The sequence below is a fragment of the Urocampus carinirostris genome, chromosome 4 (genome assembly GCF_059441175.1).
Source record: "Urocampus carinirostris isolate Australia breed hairy pipefish chromosome 4, RoL_Ucar_1.0, whole genome shotgun sequence".
Taxonomy (NCBI): Eukaryota; Metazoa; Chordata; class Actinopteri; order Syngnathiformes; family Syngnathidae; genus Urocampus; species Urocampus carinirostris.
The window spans coordinates 18,418,897-18,440,489 of record NC_142352.1 but is presented as its reverse complement, the minus strand read 5'-3'; the positions used below and the strand labels follow the sequence as shown (position 1 = coordinate 18,440,489).

Genomic DNA, 21,593 nt, shown 5'->3' with positions numbered 1-21,593 from the left:
TTCTTACAGAGACGCATTGTGTTACAAAGTTTCACTATCCTTACTGATCATTTATGATACTTGTACGGCATCTAGCGACCGACAATATATGCTGCATTTAATCATGTGATTCCTGTCTAAACCAATCAGATTCGTTACCTGTGTTCATGTAATCTCGTTTAAACCAATCAGATGTGTTGTTTCATTCCTGTGTTTTCCAATAAATGAGCCTCTAGCCATAGGCGGAGTGTGATTCCTTCCTGAGCGGCTGGAAGGGCTATCAAAAACCTAAATTTCCGACTCAGAGTGTGTTTTTTTCTTTATCCTAATACAATCTCAAGTTTTAACCTTGACAGAAATAAAAAAATGCAAAGTCAACATGTCTGACAATCACTTTTAAACCCGGTTCAAAAAGTAAAAAAAAAAAAACTGTTGAAAAAGAAAAGAAAACTTTGCGGAACAAGAGTCTTTGTCCGTTTCTAACGCTGTATCTGAGAGAGATATTAGAAAAGGAGTGTGTATGGCTTTTTGTGTACTGTAGCAGAGGAGAGAGGGGGGGGGGGCGGAGTGATAGAGTGGGGGTGTCAGGGTGGAGTTGACAGTTGTATGCATGTGTGAGGCTAATTTGCCTCCATCAGCTGTCACAATCGGAGATGTCAGGGTGAGTTTGGCTCTTGGTCTTTTTTCCTTTTTCTCTCTCGCCTCCTCTTTGCTGGCAATGTCATGTTGTCAGCCCACATATGCTTGTCTGTGGTGAGGAGGGTAGGGGGGATAGTGATGGGGGGAGTGGTGTGCAATGGGGGGTTGCTTTTAACCCCATCCCTTGTCTCCGTTCGGCCTACGTGAGCATCATAACGTTCATGGATATAAATGCAGGGCTCGGTTAAGAGTTTTTTTTTCTCTTTCTTCGTTGTGGAATCGAATGTTAGAAAATGAGCAAAAAATATGACATCACTATCATCTAAATAAATGATGAAGTAAATAACAATTGTTATCCAACTCAGGGTTGGGAAAACCTAAATATTAAAGAGCTATTCTATATATCTATCTACCTTGGTCATATCCCTCAAGAGGGGTGACTGACACCAAGACAAACACATACAATAACAAAGAAAATAAAAAAAGGGGAAAAAAAAGCAAAAAAACACAGTCACACTCTAATACAGTCCCCTCTTAACATCCATACTTGTGTCCTGTGGTGAGGGGCCCTCACCCCCTGAGAGGTGAGAGAATTCTCCCACCGTCATCCGCTGCGTGTCGTAAGAGGCGACTTAAGTGGAGGGAGCGAGGTGACTGGGGATTTTCTCCTCTCTATCTCTACTCCCTAAGAGACAGCAAGGCAAAGAAAGGGGGGCGGGAGACCGAAGGTCACGCAAACCCTAATTTTAGGGTCACTAAAAGTGAGAGGATGTGGAAGTAAAGCGACTGAGTGGAAGAAAGAGGAGATCGGAAGAATTAAAGGGATACCCTCCCTAAATATTCTAGCTTAAGTTTCAAGAGTTATTTCAGACGATTTATTCACTAATAGTATTGAACATTTCCGCCTGAGTAGAATGTAATTGAATCCTTTTGAGAAAAAATAGGGATGTTACTTAGGTAGATAGAATTATAAAATAGAGATTTATACAGACAGATATAGAGATAAAATTAGAGATATATAGATAAAAGGATACAGAGATAGATACAGACATAAAAATGAAGGATAGACAGAAACAGGGTATACATAAAAGTATAGAGGTGTGTGTATCGAGATATATGAAAGGAATTAAAAAAATGGATAAACATGGAGAGAAAAAGAAATAGAGCTTGATTTGAGAAATAGGTAAAATGACAGAGAGTGATGGAAAGAGGATATAGAGAGGATATAGAGAGTGAAATGACAGAGAGGTGATAGAGAGGGGATAGAAAGAGAGAGAGAAAAAGATAGTGAAAGAATGACAGAGAAAGAAGAAGAGAGAGAGAGAGAGAAGAGAGAGTGAAAGAGAGTAAAGAGAGAGAGAGAGAAAGAGAGAAATTGAGAGATGGATCGGGAGAGGAGATGGATCGAGAAAGAAAGGGAGTGGGCAAAGATCGAGAAAGAGAGAAAAGAGTGAGGGAAAAAGAGAGATAGAGAGAGTGAAAGTGAAAGATTGAGAGGGAGAGGAGAGAAATCAAGAACGAAAGGGAGAAAAGGACAGTGATGGGGAACGATCAAAATTAAAAGGAGAGAGATACAAAAAATAGAGGCGACATATGTTGGGAGAGAGATAGTGAAGGACAAAGAGTAGGAGATCAAGAAAGATCGAGATTGAGCAATGAGATTTGGAGAGAGAAAAGGGAGTGAGATGGAGAAAGAGAGAAAGTTTGAGATCGAGAGAGAACGTTTGAGAGATCAAAAGAGAAAGAGGAGAGATTGAGAGAGAGATAAATAATGAGAGAAATAAAGAGAGACAAAGATCAAGATTGAGAGAGGAGAAAGAGGTCGAAATAGATAGAGGAGAGAGATATCGAGAGAGTGGAGAGACCAAGATTGAGGGATTCATAGATTGAGAGAGGAAAATCAAGAGCGAGATTGTCAGCCCACCAGTGAAAAAAACCCCATCTCATTTCTGTAATACATTTGTCCCCAGAATATTCTGCAATAAAAAACTTCAACAGAACTGCTGAGATCCAGCGGTGAGACAAAAGAGGCCAACCCTCTTCAATATATAGAGCTAGAGATAGTTATAGAGATAGATCGACAGATAGATCAATAGAGATGGATTTCTTTGTTGACTTAACGAAGCGATGTGGCAAACTAGGCCCCCCAAAGACCCAGAATTTGACACCTACGCATTAATGTCTCAAAAACATACCAACCTGCTAATTAAACCAAACAAAATATTCCATCCATTCCTCAGAAATCATGGTGCAATTACCTGCGTGCAAGCGCCAGTCACAAAAGTCATCATCTTCTCCGCCTTGAGCAGCTCGCCATTTAAACTTTGACACCTGTAAACAAGCAGCGACGATACACTTCCTGTACGCAAACAGGATTTGGAGTCTCAAAGTAGCCCCTTCCTCGTTGAAGCCCCCACTGCGGGCGAGCAGGAGAAAGTCTGAGTGCTTTGCTGTATCACACACCATCATCACTGTCAGAGCCATTGATTTGTCAACAACATGGTGATACACTGTAGATAGATAAAAGCTCATCCGCCGTGTACTGCCAAAAAGCATTTCCTCTTCTTTTTCTTCCTCCCCACCAAGCAAATTCACGGTTGCATACATCCCCGCTGCTGCAAAACAATAAAAGAAAAGCAAGGTGACTTGTAAGGCCACTAAAAAGATGGCCGCTTTGTGTCTCGGCAGGTAGCCGCTCGTCCGTCAGGGCGAACATCGTCTTGCCGTACGGCTGAGGAATACTTCAGCTTCGGGAGAAAGCCGGACTAGGAGATGGATGGACAGGGAGGTATTGAAATAGAGGAGTTGCATGGAAGCCCAAGAGGCCTAAAACAGAAAAACAAAACATGCAATAATTACTATGAATAATGTGCATCACTTCCAGATCCGCCAGCTCAACATAATCAAAGACTCAGACAATGGCTGACAGGACTGTTGCATGTCCAATCCATCTCCATCCATGTTGATTAACAAGGCAAATCTTTCAAGTTTCTGAAAGTGTGTATATGATGTATAAACGGCTATATATTGTTATAGTTCAGGCAAAGATTATTCATTTTATTTTTGCAAAACTATTTGCACATAGACTCTATGCTATGTATTGTACTGTTACGGTTTTCACCATCCAGAGGAGGAATTGAAGCTGCAATTACACATTACTTGTGGTCACGGTCCTTCTTTGGCAGTTTAGCTCGGTGCTATATCGATGACACTATCTTTTTCCAACATGGCATAAAATGACCCCTGCTTAAATAATAAAATGCTTTTTAGCTGTTTGCATAACTGACAAGTTCATTATGTTTTTAATACTTGACACCTGCAAAAAAGACTTTATAGGATGCCAATTTGTTATTTTGAATATTATACTTCATTGTTTTAACTATTCTAACTATTATTTGTCATTGTTTTGAATCTTACATATTGTAGCTATTGGCCAATCATTTTGTGACAGATCTGCTTTTGTAACCTGGGAGGACTACTAATGTTTAAACTTATCAATAACTATATAATAAATAATTAATTATTTTAATAACGATCTATTTTTATTCTTTTATTGTGAAATAGTTCATAAAATGAGGAGAACGATGTGCTTTTTTCCATATCAGATAACTTAATTTGACAAAAATCCTTTAAATCTATGGTTAAAGAAAATCTTCAGAGTCAGCAATACAGAGACCCCTCACTACGTCACGCTTCCCTTATTGCCGCTTCACTGCTTCGTGTGTTTTAAATCGAATCGTCTTTATTGTCATTGATATCAACGTAACGTGCATTGTGTTAGAACAGATCGTTAGGGAGGGCTTTGTGTGTTGGGTGGGCAGGACTGTTTGTGAGTGCAACCTCGATAGGCTGGTGTATCATGTCAGTCAAACAGCGAGGTGGGTGCTCAAGTTGAGACAGAAACAAACGAAAGCGCATGCCGGCAGCTATCTTTTAGTGCCTCGTTACATTTAAAATAAATCCATTAATTAAATCAGACTCTGAGGAAAGTCAGAAGAGCGCAAAAAAATGGTGATCCCAGTGGCTGCTCCGTGGATTGTTATCGGGTCCTGAGGTGAGTGAGGCACCGTCAGGAGAGAAGGCCTCACAATCACCCATAAGACGGATTACCTGGAACTACAACTCGTGGGAAACCACTAAAATTGGACGTTTTTTTTAATCATCACAGAGACCTGAGGATACCAGATTCTAGCGTGCAGCTAGCCAGCTGCTTTCTAAATTGCTTTCTTACTCTGAAAGGAAAAGCCGTCAAATTTTGTTACTCTTATGTATAATAACACTACAGATTCAACTGCAAACTCATTCAACTGCAATTCTGTGTTATTATTTGTAGATCTTTAGTCATTGGCAACATGGCGGCTGGCAGGTTAGCGCGCAACCCCACAGTGCAGAGGGCCAGGCTTCGATTTAGGCTACCGCAGCCACCCTGTGCGGGGTTTGCATGTTCTTCCCTATGCCTAGGTGCGCACTCAGGCTTCCTTTTCAAAAACATGTCGGTCCAAATCGTCCCTATGTGTGACTGAGACCTAGGGTTGCACGTCTTCGTGTGCCTGGCGACTGGCTGGCAATCGGTTAGGGATGTCCCCTGCCCACTGCCCGAAGATGGCAAGGATGGATACTAGGAACTCGTGACTCTAGTGAGGATAAGCGGCGCAGAAAATGGATGGATATTTGCTACAGTTTTATACTCTCAGCCTTGGGGGCTTTTATGAAGGTGCAACGCTACTTTGCTGATTTTCATTTTTTGCAAGGGGTGGACCCTACCCATGAACTGTGATAACTGTAGGATTATCATATTATCACGTGATGTTTTTTCATTCTTTTTTTGCACAATGCAACAGACAGTATACGAGAAGACAGTTGGAGGCGTCTTTTTGTCGTGGAAGCCGCCTCGTCCCCCAACCCACGAAAGGAACGTCTGCAAAATGTCGCAAAGAAGTCCGCATACGGCACGAGACAGACGAACGGGGAAAAGACCCGGGGACACGTTTCTGCATGGATGCCCCAGCGTGGGTGGAGCCTGTCCGGCCTTCCCCTTCTTACCTCTTCCGGGCAGGCCTCTGCGGCCATTGACCCACACTGACTCTAACGCTGTGTGGCAGGCAACCTCCAGACAGATGTTGCCTGCCACTGGCCTGGATTTGCTGACCAGAGGATTAACCCTCCTGCCATATGTAGAAAGAAATATATATATACAAAAAAAGAAATATTTTACCTTCAAATATATGCCATAGAAATGGTTGGTTGGTTTTATCCCTTAAGCACTAGGTTCGTAGGGGCACCATTCCCTTTGTTGTGTCTTGGGCAAGTACAGGCTGTTGGTGCCCATCCCTCCTCAGGCCAACATATATTTCCACCCAGTTTATTACAGCACATAATACCTAAATAGATAGATAGATACTTTATTCATCCCCGTAGGGAAACTCACATATGAGAGAAATATGACATAAATGTGAGAAAATACACAACAATATACACAACAATATACAAGATAGACATCAGACGAAGTAAACGACAAATTACACGACAAATACACAACAAATGACGCAACAATACACATCAAAATACACAAAGTACATGAAAAAATACATGAAGAAATACTGTACACAAAAAAATGAAAAATGAAACATGCAAAAAAATACACAACAAAAATCACACCACAATCTCAACAAAATACACGATGAAATATGCCACAAAGAATGCAACAATATACACGACAAAATACATTGATACAAGACAAAAAAATAGAACAAAATACAAAGCGAAATACACGACGAAATACACAACATACGTGACAAAATACATAAAAGTTACACATTAAATACACGCCGAAATACAAGACAAAATACACGACAAAATACACGACGAGATATGAAGAGTCAAGACAAAATACACAAAATATACACATTGAAATACACACTAAAATACATAACAAAATATCCAGGCTAAAATACACGACGAAATACATTACAAACTACACAACACATTACATAACAAAACACATGACAAAAAAACAGGCACAATATATGACAAAAAACACAAGAGACGTAACAAAATACGAAAAAAAACACGACAAAATACATGACAAAACGCACACCAAAACCACGACAAAATACACAACGAAACGTATGAAACAATACATGACAAAATAAATACGGAAATAAATGACAAAATACACGACAAAATACACAAAGATGTTTGTTTTTGGAACGTGGGAGGAAACCGGAGTGCCCGGAGGAAACCCACGCAAGCACGGGGAGAACATACAAACTCCGCACAGGAAGTCTGGAGCTGGATTTCAACCCACGACAGTGCTGCCCCTTTCAATGTCCTAAATAAGTCTATTCTTTCAGTCAATTGTATTATTTTTTTCTTTGCTTTGTTTTTAAAATCTACTCCTGATAAACAAATTACAACAAAGGAGAACAAAAATAGCAAATAACAAATTCTTGAACAACCCCTATTTATTCGTGTATAACGTGCACTCGTGTATATTTATAAAAAAAATAGTTATAACATTTTGTTTCACTTGTAAATGTGGCCGTAAGTAAAATCTTTTATAGACTCTGTAAACTATGAACACAATACCAACATAAAATGGACAATGTCTGTATTTTATGTCCTTCAGATTACGATTTATCATCCTTTATGCCAAATAATTGTTTCCTTCGTGTTTCTTTTTGGGGTTGATTCATACATTTCAGGACAACATTCTGTTTACTTCATTCTCCAACATTCATCTCTGGTACCGTGAATAAAAATGGTGTGATAATGAGATAAAATTTAACGCCTTTTCTTATGTCATCTTTACCACTGATGGTGTAGTAGTTGGATTCGGAGCTTTCACCGCTGTAACCTGGGTTTGAATTTGATTGCATCCCAACTGAGTTCTTTTTTTAGTTAAAAAAAAAAAGCGTGTTACACACAAATAAATACGTTTTTTAAAAAATGTCATGCTTGGTGGTAATTGAACTCAAAATGGGGGTGACACTTAAAATGTTATTACTAAGTCCATTCTGAATAAATGTTTACCCTACAGCGAGACTTTTGACTTAGGGCCCGGTCACACAGCCCTTCACGGGCGTATCGAGGCTGAATCACGGCTGTTGGACGCTTTGAGATCGCGATACAGACGAGATACAGCAGTGCTTTACACGCGGCAAGAAATTCACACGCGGTTGGTCGCGCCAAAAAGTTTTGCGCTGCTCAAAACTTTAGACCACGGGTAACCGCGGGCGGCACACGTGGTACACACGAGGTAATGACACGGAACGACGTGCTACGGCCGCGGCCAGGGCGTGGTTACACGCGGGTAGGACGCAAAATTTTAGCGGGTGGAGCACGGTCATAGCACGTTTGTTCTGCGCCTGTTTCGCGGTGTTATCACGTGAATTAGCGTGTGTAACGTGTGTGACGGTCAAACGCCTTTCTCCGCGTATATACAGCGCGATTTGCCGAGCACAACTGACGTGTGCTCGAGACGTCAAGGGGTGAACATGGATCCCCGTCACCGTAGTGACCTCGTCTTAATCCATTTTTATTTCTTGACATTTCTTTTCATTTCATAACAAAATAATAAAATAAAAATGAAAAACTATTACAATAATAACATATTGGCTTCTTCTTCGGTGCCATAGCTTGAAATCTTTATCTTCACGGGACTGTGTCTTGAGCGGTTATGATTTCTACAGCCCGGCTCGGCAGCTTTTATACCCGTGGTCCACACGCGGAAAGGACGTGGAACTGACCCGATGAGGAAGCGGAACAGTCGCCGGCGTCTGTTTTGCGGGCATACCACGGATGAACAGCGGGTTGGCCAATTTTGCGCATTTTCTACCGCGGGCAACCACGGGCAAAAAAAAAAAATCGCAAAATTTTACCCGCGATACAGACGCAAAAGGCTGTGTGACCGGGTCCTTAGCTAACTGGCACTGGCACCCAGTCCTCTTAAGATGTGGCTAAGGTTCTCTTACTCACATACAAATGTTTGCATGGACTTGAACCCTAACATCTCTCCGATTTGATTTCCCCCTATGCTCCTGCACGGAGCATCCGCTCGGAAAATGCCGGTCTGATTGTGATTCCAAGAGCCAAGAAGAAGTCTGCAGGCTTGAGAGCGTTCTACATATGGGGCTTCGGTGCGGGGGAAAGCTCTGCCTCCGGAGATAAGATCTGCAACTTCAGTGAAAGTTTTTAAATCTAGACTTAAGACACACTTCTATGCAATAGCTATGATTGATGGCCACCTCATACTTTTCTTTTCCTGTCTTTTTCTGACTGCCTGGCCGGTAGTGACACAAGGGAGAAGGACGATTTGAGATGAGTCAGCGGACCAGCATCTGGACCTGAAGCTTGTCAACGCCTGCATCGACCAGCCAGCCGAAATGGGAAGCTGGGTGGTTGCTGTTTTGGACTTTTTGGACAAATTTCAACATATTACCCATTTTTTCTTTTGTGTACTATTACCCAATGCTAAATCTACTGCACTCTGGTCATCCTGGAAGGAGGATTACCATTTGTGAGCCCTGTTCTGAAGGTTTTTCAGTTTCCTCGTGCTGAGGTTTTTGAGTTTTTCCTTGCATGCATGTTGGTTTAAGATCAGGTGATGGTGGTTTGTAAGCTGTGCAGTCCTTTGGGACATTTTGTGACTAATGGCTGTACAAATACATGTGACTTGACTTCACTTAATAATGGAGGACAAACATGTCCAGCAAATGATGAACTCTTGAATAACAAAAAAATGTTGTGCTTGGTGTCAGAACCAGAACGGAAACAGGACCCACTCACGTGACGTTTACTACACGTTTTATCGAAGGAACGAGGAAGGGGTGCGCCCGCGCTTCGAAGTTCGCTGGATGTGGGAAGTGGGTCGCTCTCGTACTCGGCTTGTGATCCGAACACGGAAGGGGATCTTCCGTGGCGAGCGATTGCGGTGTCGGGGACGAAAAAAAAACGTGTCTGTAGCCGGGACAGGAGAGCAAAAACGTGGTCGGGGTCGGAAGCGAGTCAAAGGCCAGAACGGGAGAGGAGACGTGATGGGGGTTAAAAAAAGAGTCGTAAGCAAAGACGGGAGAGCAGACATGATCGGGCTCAAAACGGGTTGTAGTCGGAGACAAACGGGAGCAAAACGGGACAGGTGGGGGCCAGGGTCAAAAAAAGGCTTGCCTAGAACACACGGAGATTTGCAGACGGACTGACGGGACAGGGTTTAAATAGTGGGGAAGCCAATCTGTCAACAAGCTGCAGCCGACGCCACATGGGCGGGGCCAAATGAGCGCCATGGCAATCGTGACACTTGGTGGTATTTGAGCCCAAAATGGGCTTTGTAGTTCAAGTGTGAAAACTTGTTTTTATTTTAAAATTCACCCTGAATAATAAAATAAAATATTACAAAAAGAAGACAAAAATAGCTTGCAAAAAATTAGTTCTTAAACAGCTTAAAAAATGAATTACTGATTTTGTATCGTGGTGAATATGGTGTAAAGAGGGGTCACAAAACATATTTTTCCACACCATAAAGTGAAAACATTGTAAGGCGGGTTTGCTATATCTTAGGGTTCCAATGTAGTTTAAGGTATGACACAGTATTAAGCGACCTGAGAGAAAACAAAAATTAAAAAAGAAATGTATTTTAAAGGACTGATGTTGAGTAATGTGAAACCAAGTGAAACTGAATACGAGCAACAAAATAAAACAATAAAATAATTACAATGAAAAAAAAAAAACAAAGTACTTCTTTTAACCTTGCTAGAGTCAAGAAACAAAGTCTCGTCAAAGTGCTGCCCATTTCTCCTCTCGGCTGCCGTTTTAATGAGCAGTCAAAATGGCCGCACTTGAATAATTAATACGAGGGTCCATTAACAAGGCATTAGAACGCATTCTATTTCCTATTGATTTTTTCCCCTATTCTTATTTTTCCTCTCAGTTGAAAACTTTTACTCTAACGACACTGAGAGTGAAATATGGCTGCTGCTGTTTAAATGTCAGCTTTGTAATTACACGTGGAGCCACGGGCCGGTCGGGCAATCCCCCGGCCTAAAGCGTTTTTGATTTATGACCACCCGCCGATGGCGACAGAGCCGACACGTACGTACAAATGCGTTCACGGTTCAAAAATGACTCCAACCAAACAAACACGATCTGGTTTATCGACTGTGTAAGGCGTGTCCTTTATGCTTTAACAGTAAACACGGTGAAGGAAAGGAAGGGTTGTGTATTTCCTGGACTATACATTGCTCTGAAGTTTTAATACAGCCAAAATGCTTATCAGCTAACTCAATGCCATAGTCTATTGTACAGCAAATTACTTTATTCAATTCAGAATCTAATTTGGTGTTTAATTCGGCCAGCAGACAGATACTGTAGTTAGAGATACTTTATTCATCCCCGTAGGGAAATTCACACTTCCAGCAGTATCCTTTTGTTTATTAGCAAAAAAAAAACAGGATGGCCTAGGGGTGCTGTGTTGTAGTTTAGCAACGGCTGAGTGGATGACATCACACGCTAGTCCAAAAGTTCGACGGAACTGCAGCAGATGGAAATCTTTGTGCCCAGGGTTACACCACCTCGTGATCACGTAGATAGCGAGTCCACCTCCTCTCCGCTTCCCGCATGCTTTTGTATCTCTGTCTGCTCTAACATCGCTGAAGCCGGGTAGCTCCGGGTAGCTCCAGGTTAGCGTCCGAGATGCTAGACATGAGCCACGTTTTCGTAAAACACAGCAAACTGCACTCCTTGTGCGCTTTGATGTTTTTCACCAGCACAGCCAGTTCGTCAGTCTTATTTGGTAAAGAGTTCACATTTACCATAATTACAGACGGTACAGAACGCTTAATAATGCCGTTTAGCCTTCACCTTAGCCCCGGCTCTGCAGCCACGATAGGGCCCCCTTATCCCCCCTCATCATGAATTAATTCGACATAACCTCATATTGTCTCTAGGGTTTACCATGAAGGAGGCAATACTAAACATAGTGTTAGATGAAATAAACACCGGAGGTGCTTCAGAACAAGTAGAGACTGCGGGAGAAACTACGAATGTGGATTCTAACTGGTAGAGTGTTGTGGTGTTCCTATGGACCCCTTCTGCATCCTCAGCAGGGATCTCAGGGTCACAGGTGTTTCTCCCCTTAACCTGTACACGTCTGAGTGTCGTGGCAAGGGCTGAGTTGGCCTTCACCTGCAGAAGGGGTCCAGCTACGACCGCTTGACAGCCACAGCCAGCGGGAACAGCTTTTGGCTACTGTGGCTATCTCCCTGATAGCCTTCTGTACTTGTTTGGACTTATGTCCGATCTTCTGCAGGAAACTGCGCATAAATGTGGTGGGGAAACTGAGCGCCAACCTCGGTTGAGTGGAGGGTGGCATGCCACCCAGCGATGGTCGCCTCATCCACAATGTCCTGGTACTTAGGCCTCTCTGCCTGATGAGATATGGCTAGCCTTTCTTTTCCAGAGAACAGTGAGTTCTAGAATGATGGACTTTGAGCTCCTAGAAAGAAGGATCATATCCGATCGACGGGTAGTTGACACTACTCGCTGAAGGAAGACCGGCTTCCTCTTGAGATTTACCTGCAATTCCCAAACTGATGCAAGGTGCTGCATTAATGGTAGGTGGTTGAATTTGTTTCCCTTTACAGCCCTGTGGTTGGAAGCTTGTGTCTTTTTAACGTTACAGGTTTTTGCCAAGTGGGTTGTGTTTGATTTGGTGACACGGAAGGTAGATTCAGGCAGGGTGTGGTCCTAATTTAACCTCCAATAAGAAATCTTTTCAATGCCTAGCTAAAAACACTTTTTCAACTTTCACTTTTTGAAGAGATAACGACGTATTTTACCCCGAACTTTGGCGTCCAAGTCACAGTTTTTGCTGGCTGTGTTGTGTGATTTGGTGGCATTGAAGGTTGAGTTGGGCAGGGGTCTAAATTTAGCCCCGGAAAAGACATCTTTTTCACGTCTTTGCTGAAAACACTTTCAACTTTTAATTTTTGAAGAGATAACGATGTCTTTTAGAGAGAACTTGGGCGTCTTTTAAAATCAGTTTTTGCTGGCTGTGTCGTTTGATTTGGTGGCGTTGGAGGTAGATTCAGGCGGGGGTATGAATTTGGACCAGGAAAAGACATCTTTTTAACGTCTTTGCTGAAAACAGTTTAGCAATTTACTCTTTTTGAAAAGATAACGACTTATTTTAGACGGAACTTTGGCGTATTTCTAAAGTCGGTTTCGGTGGCATTGGAGGTAGAGTCGGGCAGGGGGCTAAATTTAGCCCCGGAAAAGACATATTTTTCACGTCTTTGCTGAAAACACTTTCAACTTTTGGAAGAGATAACGATGTATTTTAGAAGGAACTTTGGTATCTTTTAAAATTAATTTTTGCTGGCTTTGTTGTTTGATTTGGTAGGACCGGAAGTAGGTTCGGACAGGGGGTGGTCCTAATCTACACCTGTCAAAGACATATTTTTAAACGTCTTTCCTAAAAACACTTTTTAAACTTTCACTTTTGAAATGATAACAATGCATTTTAGAAGGAAGTTTGGCGTCTTTTTAAAATCAGTTTTTGCTAGCCGTGTTGTTTGATTTGCTGGAATCGAAAGTAGGTTCGGCAGAGCGTGGTCCTAATTTAGCCTCTAAGAAGATATTCTTGCTAAAGGCATTTTTACAAATTTCACTCTTTAACCAAATAACGTCCTTCAGACAGAACCTATTTCTAATATCCTAGTTTTTGCCGGGTGGTTGGTGTTTGATTTGGGGACATTATAGGGAGATTCAGGTGGGGTTGGTCAAGTATAATGGAGACATTTATTATTGACGCTCGGCACTCGCAACAACGCCAACCTCGACGGCAGGAAGTCCATTTTGACAACGGACCTCCGCCTCCTTCCCTTCATCTCCACCTTATCTAGTATGTGTTATAGCCTGCCACCCCCCGCGGACACAAATATATCTTACTCAGCATCTAATAGAGATTCCTAATCTTTTCACTTAGAGGAAGAATGACTCGAGAAGGACTGTACTCTGCTCGCGTGGCTGCGCGTATCGATATCTGCCCATTGATCTGATGCCCGGCCTCGCCTCCTCCATTCGTCCACATATAGATTGCTTTTCCCAGCAGGTATCTGTGCCTACAATCTACTTGATGGACGGGGAAGGGGGAGAAGTATCGAACTATTACACATGCCACTGCAGTGAGTTAGTTATAACACGGAACAAAACTGCCACAAAATTTTAACATACTACCTGCAGTAAACCTCTTGTTTGTTTGGGGGTGGAGGGGTCGGTTTTGGTTCAGGAAGTAATATTGTAATTCTCTGGCTACTTTATAGTTGGTACGTGCTTTAAAAAATATTAAAACCTTTGGTTCCGATTAACTCAATACACAATCCCAAAGTGCATTTTTTTCCAGTTCGAGATGCTAGCGGGAGACGTTATCCAAGATAGCATAATGCTGCGAGCGGGGACTAGCACAGCGCAATTTGCCCGGGCCTAACAGTCAATTTTTTTGCCATTATTTCTGCCTTTATTTTTGTGTTCACTCGTGCGGCCAAGATCCATTATCCCCAATTCCATATTGTTCCAAGCAGAAACCGGCAGGAGGCACTTTTGTCGGTAAAAGTGCTATTCTGAATTGCCTATAATGAAATGCACGATCGTGGCCACGATCAGTAATATCTAGTCAACTATTCCTGAGAGCAGGAACCCGCACAGTGCATTTTTTTTTTTCGGTTCAACCCGCCAAATCATGGCATGGTTGCCCAACTGTAAAGTTGGCCGTTTTGGATATGTGCATTTCTCAGAATTCAATGCAATGAAAATAACTTGTTATTATATTCCTAAATATAAAAACAATCTTTCTCACACACATAAAGTCAGGTTTCAAACATCAGTCTAATTACATCTTTTATACGTTTATCAATCTTATATTCTTTTATTGCGAAGTCGCGCTCATGTGTGTTCCTTTTCCTGTTTGTGTCAATAAAACCACACCTCACCGGAAGTCACCAGTTCTGTCGGAGACACGTTCTTGGCAAGATGCCATCCCGACAGGGCTGGCTCATTCTCGAGGGAGATTTTAAAACTTAATGTCTGTTTTTACTTGAGTAATACTGCCACCCAAGAATTTATATAATGTTTAACTTTAACACCAACCTTACACAAACAGTAGTTTTGGCCATAATCCATTAACCCCAGTCAACTATTGCTGAGAGCAGGGGCTAGCAGAGCATTTTTTTCCATGTTCAGGACATTGTGGCCCACCTCAAATGAAATGCACTGCTTTGGCTTTACACCATTTTTCCTAGTTTACTTTTGCTGCAAGCAGGGCCCCAACGTAAAATATGAGAAAATAATAAAACTCTTCTAACAAGCAAAGTTCTCTGCAGCGAGAACAGGTATTTGTAAGTTTTTTAACATTATTGTTATTATTTTTACCTTGTGATATTAACATTGAATTATTTGAAGTTGTAAATACCAATGTAAAAACACTTAAAGTAAAGATGAAGCTTCACTAAGAGAATATTGTTATGATTTAGATGTAAGATCTGGCCTAAAAAAAATAACAGCCCGACCGGCCCACGGGTATAACAGCTCGCCCAGCCCGAGCCTGACAAATTAACTGGATTTAAAGGACCAAGCCCGAAACACACCAGAATTTTCATATTTTATTTGTGTGGAGGAGGGGTGTTTTTGGCATTGACTACACTAGAACTTGCAGACAACATATGTTTTTTTTGGAACTAATGTCTGCCAAGTAGGACGGAAGATGCAGGTGTTTGATAGAATTTGTGCCTGTGATCATTGGTGGGGCTGATCGATCACTCTCCCAGCAGCTTTTATTAATGATCTTGTCAGCAGGCCTGCTCTTGGGTGCAGCCGCTTGTCCAGAATGATGAATCATAAGCTGGCCACAATGCTATTTATTCTCTTGTGACCTTGTCTTTCCGTCTCGGACTGGGCCGAATTATGAGAGCTTGCATCAAAAAAGAAGAAAAAAAAGAATCTAATATTGATTTTCTTTTTTAATGGGAGTCTTCTACAATGGAGTAGTGATGCATTAACCCCTCAAGATTCACATGAAAATCCCATTCTAAGACAGACTCAAACTGAATTGAATGCCGTTTTTGAACTGGTTGGAGAGTCCAGACGGTTCTAGACTCTTTAAAAAGGTAACACTCTGAGGTTTTGTCCATCACTGAAATAATCACTGCAAGTGCTACTAACATTGATTAATCTAAGTTAGAACCCACAGATATAGAATGTTTCTATTCTCGCCTGAATTTTTTCGCAATCACCTGCCTGCATATGAGTGTACCATGGGCATCTTCACTGGAAATCTGGTGGGACAAAAACATGAAGCAATGTCTGTCTGGTCCAGGGTCAAAAATGATTACAATTTGAAAAAGTAACCATTAATATCTTATACATTTTTCCAAGGGTATGTCTAGGTGTTTCCAAAAATGGCTATTCGGACACTACAAAAGATAAACACGTCTTCTCAACAGTCTGACGACCCGCCGTTGAATCGTCGGAACGTTAATGGGTTAATGCTGTCCACTTGTCTTCTTATTTGACCGAAAATAAAGTGTTTTCGGGATGAACACTAATAAAAGAACTAGAGTAAAGTCTGGGTATACAGCAACCCTTGTTACCATTACTCAGGATAGGATTAACGATTGGCACAAATAATAAAAAAAAAAAGGAGGTGAATAAGTTCAGGCTTAATAATCCTGCCCGCCAAAAATATTGTGAATATATAATGACAGTACATAAAATGGTATGTAAAGTACTACAAATAAATATTGGTTGTTGATTTAATTTTGGTGACAACTCTTGTCCCCAGTGTCAGCCTGGAAGTACTTAGACCACACACTTCAGGAACTTTCCCTTTAGGGTGTACTCACTTTTGTTGCAAAGGGGTTTAGTTATGGATGGTTATATTTTGAGTTTTTTGAAGGGGAAAAATAAATTTATTCTGCTATAAAACATTGTGTTTTTCAGTGTTAATTTACTTGAACGAAATCTCTGCTAAAAAGTGAGGGGTGGAATGGATTGGTCTCTCAGGAACCGTCCTCTCGTGGTTCAGATCCTACCTCTCAGATAGGACGCACTGTGTTAAATATGGAGAAATGACATCTGAGCCCTTTAATGTTACCTGTGGTGTTCCACAGGGTTCAGTACTTGGCCCCCTTCTTTTCAGCATTTATATGCTTCCATTAGGTGATATTATTCGCAAGTATAATATCAGTTTCTATTGCTACGCAGATGACACTCAACTATATCTCCCGTTGGAGGAATCTGCCACACTAAACTGTTGAAATTTGGAGGCCTGCCTCACTGAGATAAAAGAGTGGATGTCACTCAACTTTTTGCGCCTTAATTCTGAAAAGACCAAAACGTTATTTATTGGTCCATCTAAATGCCGTGACTTGTTCTCAAAAACTGCTGTGAACATTGACAATTATCATATCACCCAGAGTGACTCAGTTAAAAACTTAGGTGTCATATTTGACCCCGATCTGTCCTTTCAAACACACGTGAAGAATATTACTAGAACAGCTCTCTTCTATCCTTGCAACATTGCTAAAATTCGTTCTATGATGTCTCCGTCGGATGCGGAGATTATAATTCACGCGTTTGTTACTTCCCTTCTCGATTACTGTAATGCACTACTCTCCGGTCTCCCAAAGTCCAAAATCAAGAACCTTCAGCTGGTACAAAATGCTGCAGCGAGGCTTTTAACTAAGACAAGAAAGTTTGATTACATTACCCTGGTTTTAGCTAACCTGCATTGGCTCCCTGTTAGCTTAAGATGTGAATTTAAGGTTCTCTTGGTATTATACAAAATCATGCATGGACCTGCTCCCTCATATCTTTCAGATTTAATTTCCCCTTATGTTCCGGTCCGTAGCCTTCGTTCTGAAAACGCTGGTCTACTTGTGATCCCAAGAGCCAAGAAGAGTTCTGCAGGTTCAGGAGCATTCTCCATCCTGGCACCGGTATTGTGGAATGCTCTTCCCCCTGAGATCCGATCTGCAACCTCAGTGGAAATGTTTAAATCTAAGCTTAAAACACACTTCTACTCTATAGCATATGAATAACCTATACTTTTTGTTGACAATATCTGTGTATTATTTGTTATTGCAACATCCATTGTAGCCTGGTCACTCTGGAAGAAGGATTACCACATGTGCGGTCCCTTCCCAAGTTTTCTTCATTTTCCTCATGTTGAGGGTTTTGAGTTTTTCCTTGCCCTCACGTAGGTTTCAGATCAGGTGATGGTGTCATAGTAGTCTGTAAAAATAGTCTGTGGTTTGCAATAACCTGTGCAGCCCTTTGAGACTCTTTGTGATTAGGGGCTATACAAAAAAACATGACTGGACTTGACTACTAACTTTTTTGAAATTCTGTATGTGCACATGAGTAGTACTTACTATGAGTGATCTGCAGTCAGGGCAGGCAGGGGGTGCACATAATAAAAAGTTATGTTTATTCAGTCTTAAAGTTCTTTCTCATTTAACATCCTAATTTTGGAATTTTCGTTTTCAAAATTGCGGATATTTGAAATTTACCATTTAACTACTAAAAGCGAGCAACCACCGAAAACCCTTTGTCTTATTATAACCCCCAGGAGGTTGATGGGAAAACTGCGTGCCTCGTGTCAGACTAAAGAAAAACCAGCAGGCCTTTTACAAGCAAGGTCGAGATGCTTTTATTCAAAAGGAATGATGCATGGACTTAATTTTTAAATAAAAGTACGACGATAAAATTCGTAGTTTTTTTCCATGCTCCAGTTTGTGTATAATTATGGAAAAATGCTGTATTTTAAACAAAACACATTAAATGTTGCCAATCAAATGATGAAAAAGCTGTATAGTGATTGTGTGTGTGTGTGTGTGTGTCTCTTAACCACACATTTCGTAGGGGCACCATTTCCTGTGGTGTGTCATGGGCAAGTCCAGCCTGGTGGCGCCCATCCCTCTTCAGCTCAACAAATGTTCCCACCCGGTCTCGAACCAAGGACTTTTGTGCATTAGGCGAATGTGCTAACCGTTGCACTACAGAAAGACCAGCTGTAAAATAGGTTTATCGCAGATCTGCCTGTGCCTCACCAGACATGAACCTTACTTTATACCTTATTTATTCGTGTACAACACACACTCGTATTTAGATCGATAGATAAATAGATACTTTATTCATCACCGCAGGGAAATTCACATTCACATTTAACGCTCATCCCAAATTTTGATTAAAAATCATTATGGAATATTGTTTAATTTTTACTCAGCTCAAACTGAGCATTGTATGCGATAAGTTCTTAAATATGTGCGGTCATGATTAAAATAATGTATTGTCAATGTGAACTACGAACACAATATCAACATATAATTTATTATGTAATTATTTAAAAGTCCAATTCATCATCAGCTACGCCAAAGAGTTGTTACCCTCGTCGTGCTATTTTGCGTTTGTTTGGATCTTTCAGAACAACAGTTTTTTTTCTTCATTCTCTAACATTTACCTCTGGTACTGTGAATAAAAATTCAGATTCAGATTTACTTTATTGTCATTCGTGTACACGTGTATACAGAACGAAATGTCGATACATCTGACCCGCACAGTTTCTTTGAACGTCAGCCGGGATAGATAAGATTAACCATGTCTTCGTCAGAATTTTAGCGCAGCAGTTCGTCATCTCGCGGTTCGATGCCACTTCCAGTTGTTAAATGGTCCAGTTTATTGTCCAGAGAGCGAACGTTGGAGAGGAAAATGGATGGGAGAGGCGTTTTGCAGGGTTTAGCTTTTAGCCTAGCTGTTAGCCCGGCCCGACAACCTCGCTTCCTCCTCCGGTCACGCCGCTCTCTTGCCACTCTGCTTCGCTGCTTTGTAGGCCGCTGGGTCTTGTCGACGTAGCACTCCGAGGCTAATAAACGTAGCACCGAGCGCTTGATGTCTGGATGATCGCATATCCAGCAAAAAAAACTGAGAAATTAAATTAAGATCGTATCTTAATCTGCAGTTCGAGCAGACTTTGTGCGCCGTCAAAACTGAGTGTGATATCAGTGTTAAGATTTAAGGCTCTCACCGCCGCGACACAAGTTCGATTCCCATTGCATCCAATGTTTTGGGATCGTGGTCAGCGATATTTTCGACTGATCAATCCCTGCACAAACGCAGTATAAGCTACCGTAAAACCCTGTGTATAACTTTGAGTTTTTTTTCTTTAAGGTAAAAAGCAATGCACATTGTATACAATTAATACGGTACTATTTTTATATTTTAATGTTTTTTTTTTATCTAGGGTATAGAATATTTGGGGCTAATAACGATAAGTTTCTGTCCGCCGCTAGATGCAATTTCACTTTATGCTCCCCACCTCAGAACAGATTGTCCTATCCTGGGAGACTACTTTACTTGTATCTTAAATAATGCTCAATACAACACCTAGCAATTAACTTTGCAATCTCCGCTGTCTTCAACCGAAAAAATGGCAATCAATTGCAGACAAAACTTATCTTATCTAACGGCGAGATTGATGTACTCCCGTCAGCTTCATTTTTGAGTTTACAGGTGACCCGAATGATGCATGCGGAAAGCAATGAGGCAGAGACCAAACGTTGGCAAGGGAGAAAGACCTAGAAAAGGTCAGCAGCAGCGAAGGAGGAAATAGAGAGAGAAAGGAGGGTGAGCCTGAGGCCGAGCCACCCATGCGAACGCAGCTTCAGCATAAACACGAGCAGCTTGTAAACAAGAAGAGGCCACCTACAAGCATCTAGCGTGCACCCGAAAGAACCTTCTGGCTTTTATGTGTGTGTATAAACGGACCGCGGATCTCCCGGAAGCCCGGCACTATCCAGAAAATAACCCCGCCCCCCTGCCCCTGGTCATAGAGCTGCAGCCTTTTGTGAATGTCAAAAGTGTGCATGTATTTTCATTGCCTATGTGTGTGTATTCGTTTTTATTACTTTCTTAGGGCCATTTTTAGGACTTAACTTTCCTTGTTGCGAGTGCTGGCCCTTATTGGAGCATTTCATTGGTCCAAATGCAGCTAGGTTTCCTTTCTAGGGTTAGGATGAGTTTATTCTGTTCATACAGTGCTATTCTAAATGATAGCAGTACAATGTGACTAACCAGAATATCTCAGGTTTTAATATATTATTGCAGCCTGATCATCGTGGAAGGGGGATTATCTCATGTGCGGTCCCTTCTCTTTCCTCATGTTGAGGTTTTGAGTTTTCCCTTGCCCTCATGTCGGTTTTAGATCAGGGGATGCTGTCATAATAGTCTGTAGTTTGCGCAGCCCTTTGAGACTCCTTGTGATTAAGGGCTACACAAATAAACGTGACTTTACTTGACTTATGCTGAGGTTTTTGAGTTTTCCTTTACCCTCATGTCGGTTTTTGATCAGGGGATGGTGTCATACTAGTCTGTGGTTTGAAAGAATTTGTGGTCTGTGCAGCCCTATGAGACTCCTTGTGATTAAGGGCTATACAAATAAACATGACTCGACTTGACTTGATTATTGTTACGTGCCAAAGAAGTAACCAGCAGGTGCAGTAGATTCTCAAAAAACAAACAAAAGCCAGAATTCATAATAGGCACGCTCTGAAGGTTCTGTAATTGGGCAAATGGTTCAAAGGGGTGTGTTCAAAACATAGCAATGTGGCAACCAATCTGAGTTCATCAATTTGGGGGAAGAACAAAAAACACAGGTGTGGATCAGGTGGTGCCTATTTAACAATGATGAAGCCAGCACAGGTTGAACATGCATTTGAAGAAAATGGGTCGTTCAAGACACTGCTCCAAAGAACAGCGTTCTTTGATTAAAAAGTTGATTGGAGAAGGAAGAACCTATAGAGGTGCAAAAAATGGTTGGCTGTTTAGCTAAAATGATCTCCCCTGCCTTAAAATGGGTAGAAAGAACATTGACATTTAGAAGACAATGAAAGATGACTATTAAAATGGAACGGAGAATAACCAGAATAGCA

The 21,593-nt window shown here is 41.5% G+C and overlaps 1 protein-coding gene across 1 annotated transcript in view; it reads right to left on the bottom strand.

The window, feature by feature from the left end:
• cdh15 (cadherin 15, type 1, M-cadherin (myotubule)) overlaps positions 1 to 12,007 on the bottom strand; it is a 60,964-nt gene extending 48,957 nt beyond the window's left edge. The window contains exons 1-3 of the mRNA XM_088333341.1: positions 11,752 to 12,007; positions 2,877 to 3,068; positions 718 to 817 (exon numbers count right to left, since the gene is read on the bottom strand). Coding sequence (XP_088189467.1) covers positions 718 to 817; positions 2,877 to 3,068; positions 11,752 to 12,007 — 548 coding nt within the window. The remainder of the gene's footprint in view (positions 1 to 717; positions 818 to 2,876; positions 3,069 to 11,751) is intronic.
• Positions 12,008 to 21,593: the final 9,586 nt, after the last annotated feature.